This window comes from Fulmarus glacialis, unplaced genomic scaffold (genome assembly GCF_000690835.1).
Source record: "Fulmarus glacialis isolate BGI_N327 unplaced genomic scaffold, ASM69083v1 scaffold16731, whole genome shotgun sequence".
Classification (NCBI taxonomy): Eukaryota; Metazoa; Chordata; class Aves; order Procellariiformes; family Procellariidae; genus Fulmarus; species Fulmarus glacialis.
Genome location: NW_009194849.1, coordinates 6399 through 20146, shown reverse-complemented (window position 1 = coordinate 20146; position 13748 = coordinate 6399). Strand labels below are relative to the sequence as shown.

The 13748-nt window shown below is 49.8% G+C and overlaps 1 protein-coding gene across 1 annotated transcript in view; it reads right to left on the bottom strand.

The window, feature by feature from the left end:
* Positions 1-5496: 5496 nt before the first annotated feature.
* Positions 5497-13748, bottom strand: part of HHATL (hedgehog acyltransferase-like) — a 13773-nt gene continuing 5521 nt past the window's right edge. Inside the window, exons 6-11 of the mRNA XM_009587909.1 lie at positions 12229-12400; positions 10383-10527; positions 9545-9580; positions 8576-8777; positions 6981-7122; positions 5497-5707 (exon numbers count right to left, since the gene is read on the bottom strand). Of these exons, the coding sequence (XP_009586204.1) occupies positions 5586-5707; positions 6981-7122; positions 8576-8777; positions 9545-9580; positions 10383-10527; positions 12229-12400 (819 nt within the window). The 3' untranslated portion in view covers positions 5497-5585. The remainder of the gene's footprint in view (positions 5708-6980; positions 7123-8575; positions 8778-9544; positions 9581-10382; positions 10528-12228; positions 12401-13748) is intronic.

The following is a 13748-nucleotide window of genomic DNA, read 5'->3' as shown; positions in this document are numbered from 1 at the left end:
ATTCTATGATTCTATGATTCTAAATCCATCTTCTCCACATCTTGCTGAGGCAGAACAGAAGTAAAGAGACCGCAATGGTGGGCTTCAACTCACAGATTAGGACATCTGAACACAGGCATCTTCTTGTGAGTTGAGGGTCTCCTGCTAAGGTCTACTGAGATTCAACACCCCCCTGTTGAAGTCTAGAGCTGCAGCAGGACAACTTGCCTGGCCTTGAGCTAATGCTCCAGAAAGGCTGAGGTCTCCAGCAGGTCTTGTGTCCTGCTTGCATGCCCATGGATGTCTAGGAAGCCCCATGGGCCCTCAGATGGCTGGTCCAGGTCCAGCTCTTCCCATGGAGCTCATGAAGAAGCAAATTAGTTTTGACAGACATGGATGAGTAGAGTAGCTGTAATTATTTATACCTATGGTAAAACTTATACATGAATCTATTTTATCTCCATTACTATGGACCCTCTGGGCTGGCTGACACTCAGTCATGGCACAGATTTAATTAACGATTTAATTAAGTCTATGCAAAGATATTAGCCACTCTTCTTGGTGTATTTAAAGCCAGATAACCCCTTACCCTGGCATGGATGTATTTATAAAAGTGCTTTGTGCAATGATGGTTATCTACATAAGTAGGAAGAGGGAGGGAGCTGTACTGGTATGAAGCCCTTTTGTACTGGTGACATTCCAGCAGCATCTGGGAGGTACCAATATAGCAGGGAAATAATCACAAGCTGTTTTTGGAGCTCACATCATAAGCTCTTCTGCTGTTCTGCTCATCCATGACGGGATCAGACGACGAGCACTGATTTTTGAACTGGGCCAAACTTCAGAAACGTTTCTTTGCTCCCAGACATCTGGGGCTGGACAACCCCGACCCCCTCTCCCTTCCCTCTGCATTAGCTCTGCACTTTCCCAAGTTTAATCCTGCGTTGTCGTGCTACCGGCTGGGATTTTTCCCTCTCTGCCTTTAATCTCCCTTGAGCCCTGGCTTGTTTTCCTTTTTGCTGTCCCGCTCGGCGTGTGCTGTCATCCAAGGTTTGCTTCCACATTCCCCACGTCACGAGGTGCTGCTGCTAAAATGCAGCTACAGGCCGTCCCTTCCCAGAGGAGCTCCTGACCCATCGGTGGGGCTGTGGCTCCCGGTTTTGTTGTGGTCCACCCCGGACCGTGCCGGTCCCAAACCTGCTCTGGGGTCTTCATCGGCGTCGGTGGCTTTGCACAGCAGCTGGACCAGCTCCAAGGCTCGGGGAAGCAGCCCTGGTTTTTCCAGAGCACCATCTCCTCGGTGCACTGTGTCATTTAGGCTCCCTACAGCCATGGGGAGAGACAGATAGCTCTGGGAGCTGGTTCACTGCACCTGAGTTAGACACTTGCCTGAGATGAGAGGACTCCGGTGATGTCCATCTCTCCCCATTTGCTCTAGAGAGAGTTTAAATCATGAACCCGGACTAGATACCCTTAACTCTTCCCAGTGCCTCCTAACACCAGCAGTGCTGGGATACTGTCCTCATGATGCCTTGTGGCAACATTCACACGTGTGATACCTTGCCTTATGTTTCCACCATTTTTTGCTCTCAGTTCAATACAGCAGCATCCATCCCAAGCCCTGTCATCAAAACGGGTGTAGATCGCATATATGGCCCAGGCTGGACATACAGGCTGTGCCCTATGTGTTAACCCTGACCTCAAATGGTCTGTAAACCTCCTTGGCTCTGATAAGGCTGATTCCTCCCCAGAGAAGTTTCTGCCACAGCCTGGTGGGACAGAAGGTCGATCTGGTGGACCCAAAGCCTCTGAGCAGCTCTGCGCTGTGGGGAAGCTCACGCGGTGCTAATGGGGAGACCCAGGGGTGCTCTCAGAGCCACCGTGCACCTCTCCCGAACCCTCCTGGGGCTGGACGTGAAAAGTTGGCAGTGCTTTATGCAGCTCAGATCCACAAGCTTCAGCTCCTCTCACCCACCGAGTATTTGGTGTTCAGATTATTATCCTTCTTACATTTTAGGTTACACGTTTCCAGTTTGGTTCTCAGGCACGGTATTTCATTCTCACTTGTGTGTCTTCCCTCATTCCTGGTTTTCATTTGTTCACACTGGTTGGTCATTGCCATTTTACAATCTGTTTATGTGCAGGGAAGTCAATAGGATTTGGGGGGGGGCTTGGTCTGAGCCTTGCTGGACTGGAGAGCCAAGGCCACACCTGATTGCTACGGGAGACTTTTCTTGATGGTAGCAGTGGAATTTGAGGCAATCATCAATTCTGAGCCCTCTGCAACCATTATCTCTTGTGGAGGCTTTGACCACAGTAGACTTGTCCCATCCATCTTTCATTTGCTGGGTCCAACATGTCACCACTAAGGTAAGCTGGTCTCCAAGCGAGTACCAGCCAAGCCCAGAGGGATTTAACATCTAAAAGCAGATGAGATGGCACATGTGGATGCGATAAGGGTGAGCAGTGATCATAGTTACCATTATCTCCAGGAACACATGAATGGGTGAATCGACTCTCCCCAGGGTACCCCCCAAAAGTGCTGACTGCTGTATAATAGACAACAGAGCCCTGAATGAGGTGGGCTGTTCTGAAATAGCCCTCAGCTAACTGGCCCCAGGTCTAACGGGACTACAGCTAGTGATTTCTAACGACCAATGGACTAAGTCAGTTACTAAGTGTGTCTCTAGGTGGGCAATAGTCCCCCATGACATGGGAGTGGGTGAGGATACATGGAAAGCATCCTAAGGGGATGCAATGTAGCACCATCACTCCCCCTCATACAGAATTTTAGAACAAGAAAGGTGAATGTAGGAATCACAGCCATGTCAGGCTGAACAAGAAAGTGTCCAGTGTAGGGCTATTAATTTGGATTTGTAGTTGCAATAAATAATTGCTTTTCTTGGCTTCTCAGGCAAGTTTTACTAACAGGCAGGCAATAACCAGATCAGATGAGATACTCTTCTCCAGGAGAGAGATGAGCAGTTGATAAATCCCGCTCCACGGAGGCATACACCGAGGCTGAGGATCTCCTGCACAGCGCTGAACAGTGAGACATGGTTGAGATAGCACCACTTGGGTGCTCATGGCCCAGCAGACCCCCTGGGCTTCTAACAGCAGTGATAAACAAGGGGATAACTTCAGGCAAAGGGGGGCAAAGCCCAAGTTCTCCCATGAACTGTCTCTCTAACGAATCACTCTGTGTCTAAGATTAGCTCCTTCTGGCAGCTCCAACAGATGCAGCTGCTGGGTAAATTTAGATCCTTAGTGAATGCGTTATTTTCTCTCTCGGAGTATCCAAGTCAGGAGGGCAGTGCAGAGTCACTGGGCTTTGCCATGTGAGTCACCCACTTCGGGAGGTGGGTGCCATGTGAGTCACCCACTCTCGGGAGGTGGACACCCTCCCGAGCAGCCAGGGACCTGGGCTGAGCCACCTGCAGAGACAGAGCCCTTGGTCTTGGCAGCTCAAGGTGGCTTCAGCTGTGCAAGGACACCCGTGTGGAGGAGAAGAGCTGAATTTTACACTGGGAGGAAGCACACCATGTCATAGCTGTTTTGGTGGTAAAGAGTAAATCTGAAATAATGGAGATGCCAAGAAACATCTACCAAAGGTCCAGCACCAGGTCTGTGTTAAAAAGGGATGTGCCTGGTAGCTGAAGGGGTTTTGGGGATGTGACTGGAGATGCTACCAAGGCACAATACCTGCTGTTACTTCCAACATTTTGGGTCGGGCACCTGGAAATAAAAACTACATGGATGAAAGTTTGATGGCAGTAGACTCGTGGTATTCCACCACTACAAAGATGGAGTTAAAGTAAGGTGAATATGAATCAAGCTGCAGCCAAACCTCCAATTTGGTGATGCCGCTAAGGCGGGTTTCTATCAAACTCAGCAATGTCTAATCTTGTGTCACAATTAGGGGTGGGAGGTGCGGACTTGCAAAGAGAGCCTTGTGTCTCTCAGCTCTGATGGCAGTGCATTACCCAGGGTGGCACCTGCATTACAGCAGCAAAACAGGTGCCACAGATTTCCAACGTTTATTTACTACATAAATAAATGACATTTATCAGGGACTTCACAAATTACTTTGGCAGAGCTGAAAGCTGGCTAGGAACCGATCCTGTTTCATCTTCAGGGAAGCCAGAACACACCAGCACCAAGCATCTCAACCCACATTACAAAGTGGTCCAGATTCTGCCCTCACCAAACATCAGCAGAACTCAGACATAAGGCCACTGAAAGTTACTCTGAAGTGTAAGAGAGAGCGAGCTATTTTTCAATTATTAACCCACCTTTCCCCCAAGGCACCGTGTTTCACACATGTACATTTATTCAATGCACTCACTATGCAGTGTCCCAAAGTCTACTTCTCCAAGGAGTCCATCATGGGCTTCCCCTCCGCCACCGAGTCCCAAATCACTGCCCTTCATTCAGGGTCTTCCTGCTTTGGTTGTACATATGTGTGTGTGCTCATTCAGCCATGCAGTCATGGGCTTCGGCTGTGTGCACCGAAGTCAGTTGAGTAAAGGGATGGATGGCTGGAGATGAGTAAGAGTTGGCTATAGCATCTTCTGTTCCTCAGCCATGGGTAGGAATGTGAGCTTAAACCTTTGTCCACGGCATGTAAAAATGCAAATGGGATTTGGTTTGAGTCCCAGGACACGTAGCGCAGCAGGATGGTCATGGTGGCCACATCGGTCGGAGACCCAGCAGTGGAGGGCCCTTTGGGTCTGAATTGGAGCCTGGAGACCAAGCAGTTGTGAGCCATGTGTTGTGTTTCTTTGGCATGCCCGCTCCCCAGGCGACCTGTACACGATGCGCGATGGCTGTGAAGCAGGTATGGCTCCCACACTCTCATTAACTATGGCTGATGCTGGCACTAAATCATTTTTTTCAAGACATTTAGCACTGAAGGGACCTGTTTTGCAGAGATCGTAACAGCTATCACTCTGCACCGCTGACAATGGTAGGGAGATAATTACCCTTCAATGTGCCGTTCCCGGTCCTCCTTCGCTTTGCTATAAAGACTGTACTATGTATTTATTAGCCTCGTGGTAGGTATAGATCATGCTGAGCCATTTCACAGTCCTTACTGCACAGCCATAGATGCTGAACACTTGACAGTGGATGTTGACCATTTCTTGTAGTGAAAGAAACATAGGATGCTTGGGCTGGAAGCAACCTGGAGATGGTCTGCTCAGAGCAAGCTCAGCTCCAGCTAATCCCTTTCTCACAGCTGTGTGTCTGGCCCACCCTAAAACCTTCATCCATGGGACTTGGAGAGTCTCCTCTGGGAGACATAGGCTACAGGTCCTGCAGGATAGCCAAGTGCTGGTGGACCAGGTGTTATGGGAAGCAGGGGGTGAAATCTCTAGGCCTGCACAATGTCCGAAGGTCAGAAAAATGATGGGGGTGGCTCTTGCTGGCATTAAAGAAATGTCCTGGGAGCCTACCTCAGCCATCTGCCACGCATGGGGAGCCTGAGAAACTCCCACTGTGTCTTACAGAAAATCTTTCCTGCAGTCCGATTGTCAGGAGTGCTTGGAGAGCCCTGCGGTGGCTGGAGGGGAGACGAGGCTTTGGGACAAGCCTGCTGATGCCTCCCTCTACTCCACCTTTGCTTTGTTACACTTCTCCTCCTCGAGGGCCAGGACGCGTTCACGCTCTTTGATCAGCTGCACTCCGCAGTACGTGATGAACCAGATGGATAAGGTGCTGACAGGGAAACCTAGAAGATGGAGGGAGACATGGTCATCTTGGTGTAGCTGCTTGCCTAACGGGGCCAGCTTTTCTCCAGCACTGCTGCCTCTCAGGTGGGTTTGGGATGCCCCACAAGTTCATGATGGCCAACGACATTTTCTATTGTGGATCCAGCCCTACAGCTTCACTGAGAGAAGAGAGAAATTCCCAGGATCAGATCTTAGATGAAGCAGTGCCTGAGCCCACCAAGACATCATGGACCACGGTTAATGTGAGAACTTGCTGGACTGGCTTTGAGCACTCCCTTACCTCCAAAACTCCTTCTGCCCTCCAAGTTCAGGCTTGGTGTGGTTGACTTTCTGCCCATTCAACCTGCCCATGTCCATCGTTGTTCAGCACTGTGACCTTCTGGAAGCTTTGTGCCCCACTGATGCTGAGGATCAACCCCAGCCTTGTCCCATACCTCGTGGGGACACACTGTGCACCCACAAAACCTATGGTTTTGTCACCTAGGTAAATGACTGAGAGCCGGGAGCTCTCCTCCACTTAGGAAGGGTCTGACGGCATTTGTAACCACAAGTCTGGTATCCACAGCAGAGGGGAGACATGAGCTTTGTACCTGCTAAAACAGGACCTCTGAAATGAATAATGCAACCAGCAAAAGCCAGCTAGCTCAGCGGGCAGGCACTTCTGGCACACTGAGCCCAGAGTGTCACATTATCCATTTCCTACGCCAGCCCTGTCCCGGAGAGGGCTGGAGGACACGTGCTCCCAATGGCTATTTATACCCTGGGCTGCTCAAGAAGACTTCAAAATAGTGCCACCATCCACCGATTAGAAATGTACAGATAAGACTGTTCATTAGGAGCCTAGGACGAGGATTTGTACCTGTCACCTTCAGGTTGACGCAGGAGTAACTGCTAAAGCAAAAGGAGATGAGGTAGGACAAGTAAATCCCTTTCTCCAGCAAGGGGACCATTTCACAGCCCACCTCGGTGGGGTGAATGTGACCTTTGCGTTGCTGCAAGGAGTCTAAATCACAGCGTCAGGCTGTGCTAGGAGCTGTACAAGCACACCTGGAAGGCAGCTCATACCCCAGAGAGCTCACACGAGAAGGATGGGAGCTAAGAAACAGCTTCCTGCACCTTTTGAACAATAACTAAGCACATTGGGAGCAGCCATGTAACAAGCCAATGGCCAGGCCACCAAGAGGATTCGGAATTCCCAGTCCTCAGCTCCCCTACCAATGTCCCCACGTCAAGAGAAGGGTGCCTTGATGGGGAAGGCTGGTAGCATCTTACCCGTCAGAAGGAGTCTCTTGGTGACCAGCAGTGCAAACTCCAGGCTGTTGAGGGCTAGGATGTTGTAGAGGACGATGGCCCAGAAATTTGCCGCCCCAAAAACTGCCCTAATTCGCCGAGACATGGCCGCTGACATTTTGGCCTGTGGAGGGGAGAGGAGCAGAGAGTGAGGAAAAACGGGGCTGTAAGGAAAGGGGATGCACTGGTCCAACTCCAGCCAAACTCCACCTGGGATCGCAGAGGGGTAGGCAAAAATTAGAGCAGCCTTTAGTGTCTCTGGGATGAAGAAACATGATGACAAGGTAAAACTTCTGTTCTGCTGCTGGATTCAGATGCATTTGGGACTCTGGACTGGTGTTTCAAGGTCCCATGGGTAGGGGCAAGATGTTATACACGGTTTCATGCTAATTGTAAAGGCCGAGTACCGCTTTCTTCATCTGTTGCCTCAGGTAAGCCGTTCCGCAACGCAGATGAATGCTGTTGTATACCAGGATTATTATTAGCCCTATGTGCAAATCACTCCCAAATCCTGGTAGAAATTGTTTCTTAAGAATTAGGAAAAAAAAAAAAAAAAAAAAGCTGAAAACTAGTGACAGCAGCAGAGTGAAATTGTCACTGGCACATAATCCTCCGGAGCAGCTGCTGTGACTGGGGCGGGGAAGTGGTTTATAGAAGTCTTCAAAGAGCACGATGAATCCCCAGGCCACTTACTGCTGAGAATTGTGGTGCCGCAGGGAAGGAGATTTCATTGCCTGCGAGTGCTATAATCTGATTAAAAGTTCAACAAGGAGAGCAAACGGGAGGATTGCTCTCCGAAGTTTTTATTCAAAAGGGGCCTTTACTGAACCGGTTTAGGATCTCCAGACTTTAGGTTGGGAAAAACAAATAAGGAACATAATTGTTTCCAGAATGGTATTTCCTAAGTTTTTCTTCCAACATGTCCCCGAGGCACCTTGGTCCTGAACAGAGACAGGGCACAAAGCTTTGGAGTGGTTGGAAAATAATTAATTCTAGTACCTAAACATTTGCTTTTATCAGAAATCAGATCAAAACCACTCAGAATGCCAAGATGTTTTGCAGAACAAGAAGAACAAATGATTTCCATATGAAAATGTATAAACATTTCCCAACGGACAGACTCCAGGTTTTGTGTCCATCTGTGATACTTTGATGCCTCATTGGGGCTGCATTCCTGGTTCTTTTGGACCTCCGTTTTCCCTCTGAAAGCTCCACACCCAACCTAAATTCCCCATGAAGCATCATAGGGGCAGGTGGGAATTTGCTCTTGGGTGGGTGACACAGTGCATGAAATGAAGGGATGCAGAGCACCAGGACCGTGCTTCCCTTGCACGGCTGAGTAGCTGATCACAAGGATGCTAAAGGCCACAGGAGAGAGCTTCAGGGCTCCAGGCAGGAGGCTTGGACATGGAGCTGCACGGCATCATCAGGAATGTTGCTCCTCAGTCTCAGCTGAAAATGGATCTGACGTGTATAAACAAATTTGAGCTCTGTACAGTCATGGACATTTTCCAGCAGCAGAGTTTGGCCCCAGACCCATTGATCTTCCCCCATCCACTTGCAGCCCAGCTCCTCACCTCCAGTTTGGTAAAAGGCTCCAGCTGGAAGAACTTCTGCACCCAGAGCTCAAAGTTGAGGCCAAAGCAGTTAAAGACAGACCAAATGTAAACGATCTCACAGGGCCCCAGCCACAGGGTGGTGACGGCAAAGGTGGCGATGGTGGCCATGAGCTCCTTCATGACGTTGTCATGGTTCTCTCCAATGTGGTCATACACGTACCTAACGGCCAAGGAAAGTGGTCAGTGTTCCTCATAGTCAAGAACAACCCTCTGCAGTCCCTTCTCCCACACGTGCCCACCACAAGCTCCTCACAGGCAGGTCAACCTAGAGCACCCCAGTGAGAAAGGAAGGATGTTTTGGCTGACACCTTCTAGCAATAAACTGATTTTCCAGCTGCTTGTGGCTTGTGTTCCTCACAAACCTATAGCTCCTTAAGGACAAAATACCACCCTTTCCCCCTCTTGCAGGTAAAGAGTTAATAAAACATGGGGATCTGTAGAGCTGCAGGCTCTCTCAGACTTGCTGGTGCACAGGATTTCATCACAGAGCAGCTACCACCTTCAGTACAGGTTTGCTGGTGTGTACTCGTGGCTGAAGAGAGCTGAAGGGCTGAGGGAGATGTAGACGGAGCTCAGGCCACCCTTGTTACCCAGGATATGGGAGACCTGGGCTCAATTCCCCTTTCCTCCTAGTGGAATATGAACCTGACTCTTCCTCCCTTGAGGGAATGCTAAACCCACCAGACTTAAAGGGATTTCTGGGACAGGATTCTCTTATTCCCAACTTTGGGGGGGGCCTGTTGCACTTTGTAGTGATTAATTCAATGGTCTTAGGGATAAACAGACCAAATATGACTCCATGCCGTAGTGGGAATCACCCAGAAGAGGACACTTCAGCTTTGGGATGAAGAGCATTTAATGCTTCACTGCTCTGTGATGAAAGAGAAGACCTTGAACCAGACTAGAGATGGTTGATTAGACACTTACTTGCATAGCCAGTCATTAATCCCTCTGTCAAAATGCCTAAAATGCAGATGATAAAAAGCACGTTAAAACACACAGTGTAAGGACAGCCTTCCACGCAGCAGCCAGCCACAGAATGAAGGCACCCAGGCCCCTGGTGAGGTACATCTTGAACCTTGTTCACAGCAGTTCTCCATGCTCCTTCCTTGAACAGGTCCCACTATGGATGTGGTTGTAACCTCTCTCCTTATCTATTGCTTCCTGCCCAAGAATATTTCCCTGGGCTATGGCCAGGTCTAGACTATAGGTTCAGTATAGACCGTTCAATGTAGGTAATCTCCAATTTATAGGCCAGCTGCTCAGAAGCACAGCCCAGACCTCCTCCCTGCCATGCGCGTTTCATTCAGGTCAAACATAGAATCATAGAATCATTAAGGTTGGAAAAGACCTCTAAGATCATCGAGTCCAACCGTTAACCCAACACCACCATGCCCACTAAACCATGTCCCTAAGCGCCTCATCTACACGTCTTTTCAATACCTCCAGGGATGGTGACTCCACCACTTCCCTGGGCAGCCTGTTCCAAGGCCTGACCACTTTTTCAGTAAAGAAATTTTTCCTAATGTCCAATCAAATCCTCCCTTGGCGCAACTTGAGGCCATTTCCTCTCGTCCTATCGCTGGTTACTTGGGAGAAGAGACCAACCCCCACCTCGCTACAACCTCCTTTCAGGTAGTTGTAGAGCGCGATGAGGTCTCCCCTCAGCCTCCTCTTCTCCAGGCTACACAACTGCAGTTCCCTCAGCCACTGTCTGTCCCTCAGACACGCTGTCTGTCTTCATTAATGCACGTGGGGTACTCACGTTTCTGCAAAGACGTAGAGCATGGTGATGCATTTTGGGGGCTGGGGTGGGTCCAAGTGGTCCAGTCTGGCGATGGTGTTGATGACCCCAAACATGACAGCAGCTTTCACCCAGTCATACACCAAATTAGAGTAGGCCAAGCCAGCTGGAGCAAAAATGAGAGTCAAACAGGTGAAGAGGACCACAGGATGTATCACCTTCGGGATTTTGGGGGACATCATGTCCTGTGGGAGCATGTAGTCTATTGCAACAAACATAATACCGAGAAGACAGTCTACTGCCGTCTTGGACCAGCAAAGCTTTTAAAACTAAGTAGCTTTTTAAGGCGCTTGAACCAAATGACAATATCTTCTTGGGGTATTTGGGAGCAAAATGTTTACTGGTCTTGGTAGTCCAAGAAGCTCATACAGATCTCATTTCTTCCAGCACAAGATCTTTCTTCCCCTCTAAGGCTTGTTAACCTATGACAAACTCATCACAGTTCTCAACTCTGACCTCTGAGGTTTTATTGACACCTTCATTGAAATGCACCCCGTCCCACCTCCTCGTGGCCATAGATGTAACACTGATGCTACGGCAGAGCCAGGGCCAGGACATCTGTCTTGGAAAGGTGTCTGACGCTGGAAACAACTCTTGCAGGAAAAATACCAAAGATTTCAAATTCCTATGCAAACAGGAGTTAAAATGCCCCCTTCTTGGTGGGATTCAGCTCACAGATTAAGGGCCACACAGTGCCTCCATGTGAGCCGTGCCTGAGCTCCCACCGTGGACAAGGCAGATCTGGTCAATCCAGTCAGCAGAGCCTTCAGAGGAGCTCAGCTCCCTCTGGAGTAGCACACATGCTTGGTCAGTCCACCCACGTCTCTTAGGACACCCTAAATCGATGGTAGTGCCGTTCTAGCTGCATTAGGATTTTCTCCTGGCCTCCAGCTGCCACTCTGGGGAGACATGGGGTTTCTCCAGCCTCTGTTTGCCCTGTGCCAGCCCCATGTGGATGTCAGATACCCTATGGCATCTCAAATGCTGCCATCAGATGTGTATTTGGCCAGCTGGAATCCTCCATCCAGCTGCCAGCTGAATGCCAGTGCTGCTACCACTACTCATCCCAGGAATTTGGCTTCTGGAGGTCCCTAGTCCAGCCCTTTTCAGAGCACAGCCAGTGTCGAATGGAGATCAGGTCGCTTTGGACCTTGTCCATTTAAGTGTTGAACATCTCTGTTTTTGGAGAATCTATAACCCCTCTGGGCCCCTGTTTCAATGTTTGACCACTCTAAGAAAAAAACCAAAATCCTTACGTGCAATCCGACTTTGCCTTGCTGCACCTTGTTTGCTGTGACCTGCTTCTTCCCTGGCAGCCTCCAAGCAGAGTTCACCTTCTCTACAACCCTCCTTTAGGCAGTTGAAGACAGCAGCTACAAGTCCCCTGAGCTGCCCTCTGTACAACCTAAGCCCTGCAGCCTTTTCAGTGGCTCACAAACACCCATAATGGGTGGCCACCTGTGAAGGCATCTGAGATACCAGATTGCAACAGCACAGGGTTGATTTTTGGAGGTTCTGAGCTCCCTTCCAGTCCAGACAAAGGCAATGGGAACGGCTTGGTATTCAGCCTCTTAAACCCCGAGCCAAATAATTTACTCGAGGATCCTATGAGCACGTCAAACCAATGCCACCTGACAGACCCCAGCTCTGTGCATTGTCAATGGGAAGAAGGGGGTCTTTACCTGTCCAAACCTGTCCAACATACACATTGACGAGGCTTCTTAATGGAGATGGATGGAGATCTGAATCACTCACCACTGCCTTGATGCTGAATACAGGTATAAGCGGTCCAAGCATGGCCACTCACCCAAGGACCAGTCCGAGAGGCGGTTCATGAACTTCAGGTCAGAAGGGAGGGTGAGGATGTAGAAGAAGTGGAAGAAGATATCCACAGCGATGATGGCCCCCGCATGGAGGAGGGCATGGACCCGGATGTTCCTCATCTCGTCATCTTTGCGTCTCAGCTCTCGAGTGCTCACCTGCCGGGATGGCAAACCAGGAAAGGGCTGAGCGGAGATACAGGATGGGCAGATGTTCCTCCATCTGGAGAAACATAAAAGGTCCAAATTCAACACTGTCCTTTAGAAATCACACCATGGACTACATGGCCAAAATCTCCATTGACTCTGGAAGACCCAAGGGACGCTAGCTCACGTGAACACATCCCCAGGGAGCAGGACGTGTCCCACCCACAGCATCCTTCCAACACCCCCGCCTCAGTGCTGAGCATGGCAGCAACGTGCCTCCTGGATCACCCTCCTAGCAAAGGCTGTTCCCATCACTGGGGTTTCCAGCAGAGCAGGTACATAGTGTGACACAGCAGTGACAAGTCTGGCTGTACCTAAGGGACCCTAGTGGGGTGGAAACCATACTGACCAGGGAGCTGGTCTTTCTGCTGGTCTTTATGCTCTTTCTGCAGGGGCATGTTCAGAAAGTCAACTTTGCTTAAGGGTGGCCTCTTGCACAGGTCACTGAGGGGGAGCAAATGCCCATAGCCATCACATCTACAGGATGCCACAGCCTGTAGGGAAGGACATCTGCATGCCCAGGAGAGGTTGGGAGCAGGGCTGGAATCCCACCTGACAGCTCTTGCTAGGGCCAGAGGCGTATTTTTGGTCAGGGTCATTTGGGAGGAGGAGGATGAGGACGATTGATGGTCTCTGGAGCTTCTGCTGCAGACACCTGCTGTAAACGAGAGGGAGAGCTGCTCGAGGGGCCATCCTGAATCGGTTGGGACCTGATCGCTGGGGATTTCGTCTCTGCTGTGTCTTGTACAAACAGGGGCCAGGCTTTGCCTCCAGGAGCTGTCAAGTCTCTGGCTGTTGTAATATAAAAATCGTTAGAGCAAGCTTTCGGGATTACACTGGGCAGGCTGATGTCCTCGCTTCCTCCTCGCCGTAAAAATTGCTGCTGTATTCAAAATCCTCTTATGTTTATTACTTTCCCTTTATTTCCTGTAAGAGGTGGGAGCTCTCCCAACGTAATCCGCGGGCTGCCGCACCAGCCCCATCGTCAAATCCAGATGATTCCCGAGAATTAAAGCCTTTGCCAGGTTTTTTTGTGTCTGTTATACGCCAAGTGCTTTAAGGATACAAAGAGGATGCTGCACCCTGGGCTGGAGGAGGAGCCAAGGGAGGACCGTCTCTGCCATGGAGATGTGTGGGAGGACACAGAACCCCCCTTTCATAGAATCATTTAGGTTGGAAAAGACCTTTAAGATCGTCAAATCCAACCGTAAATCTAACACTGCCAAATCTACCACTAAACCATGTCCCTAAGCGCCACATCTACACGTCTTTTAAATACCTCCAGGGATGGGGACTTAAT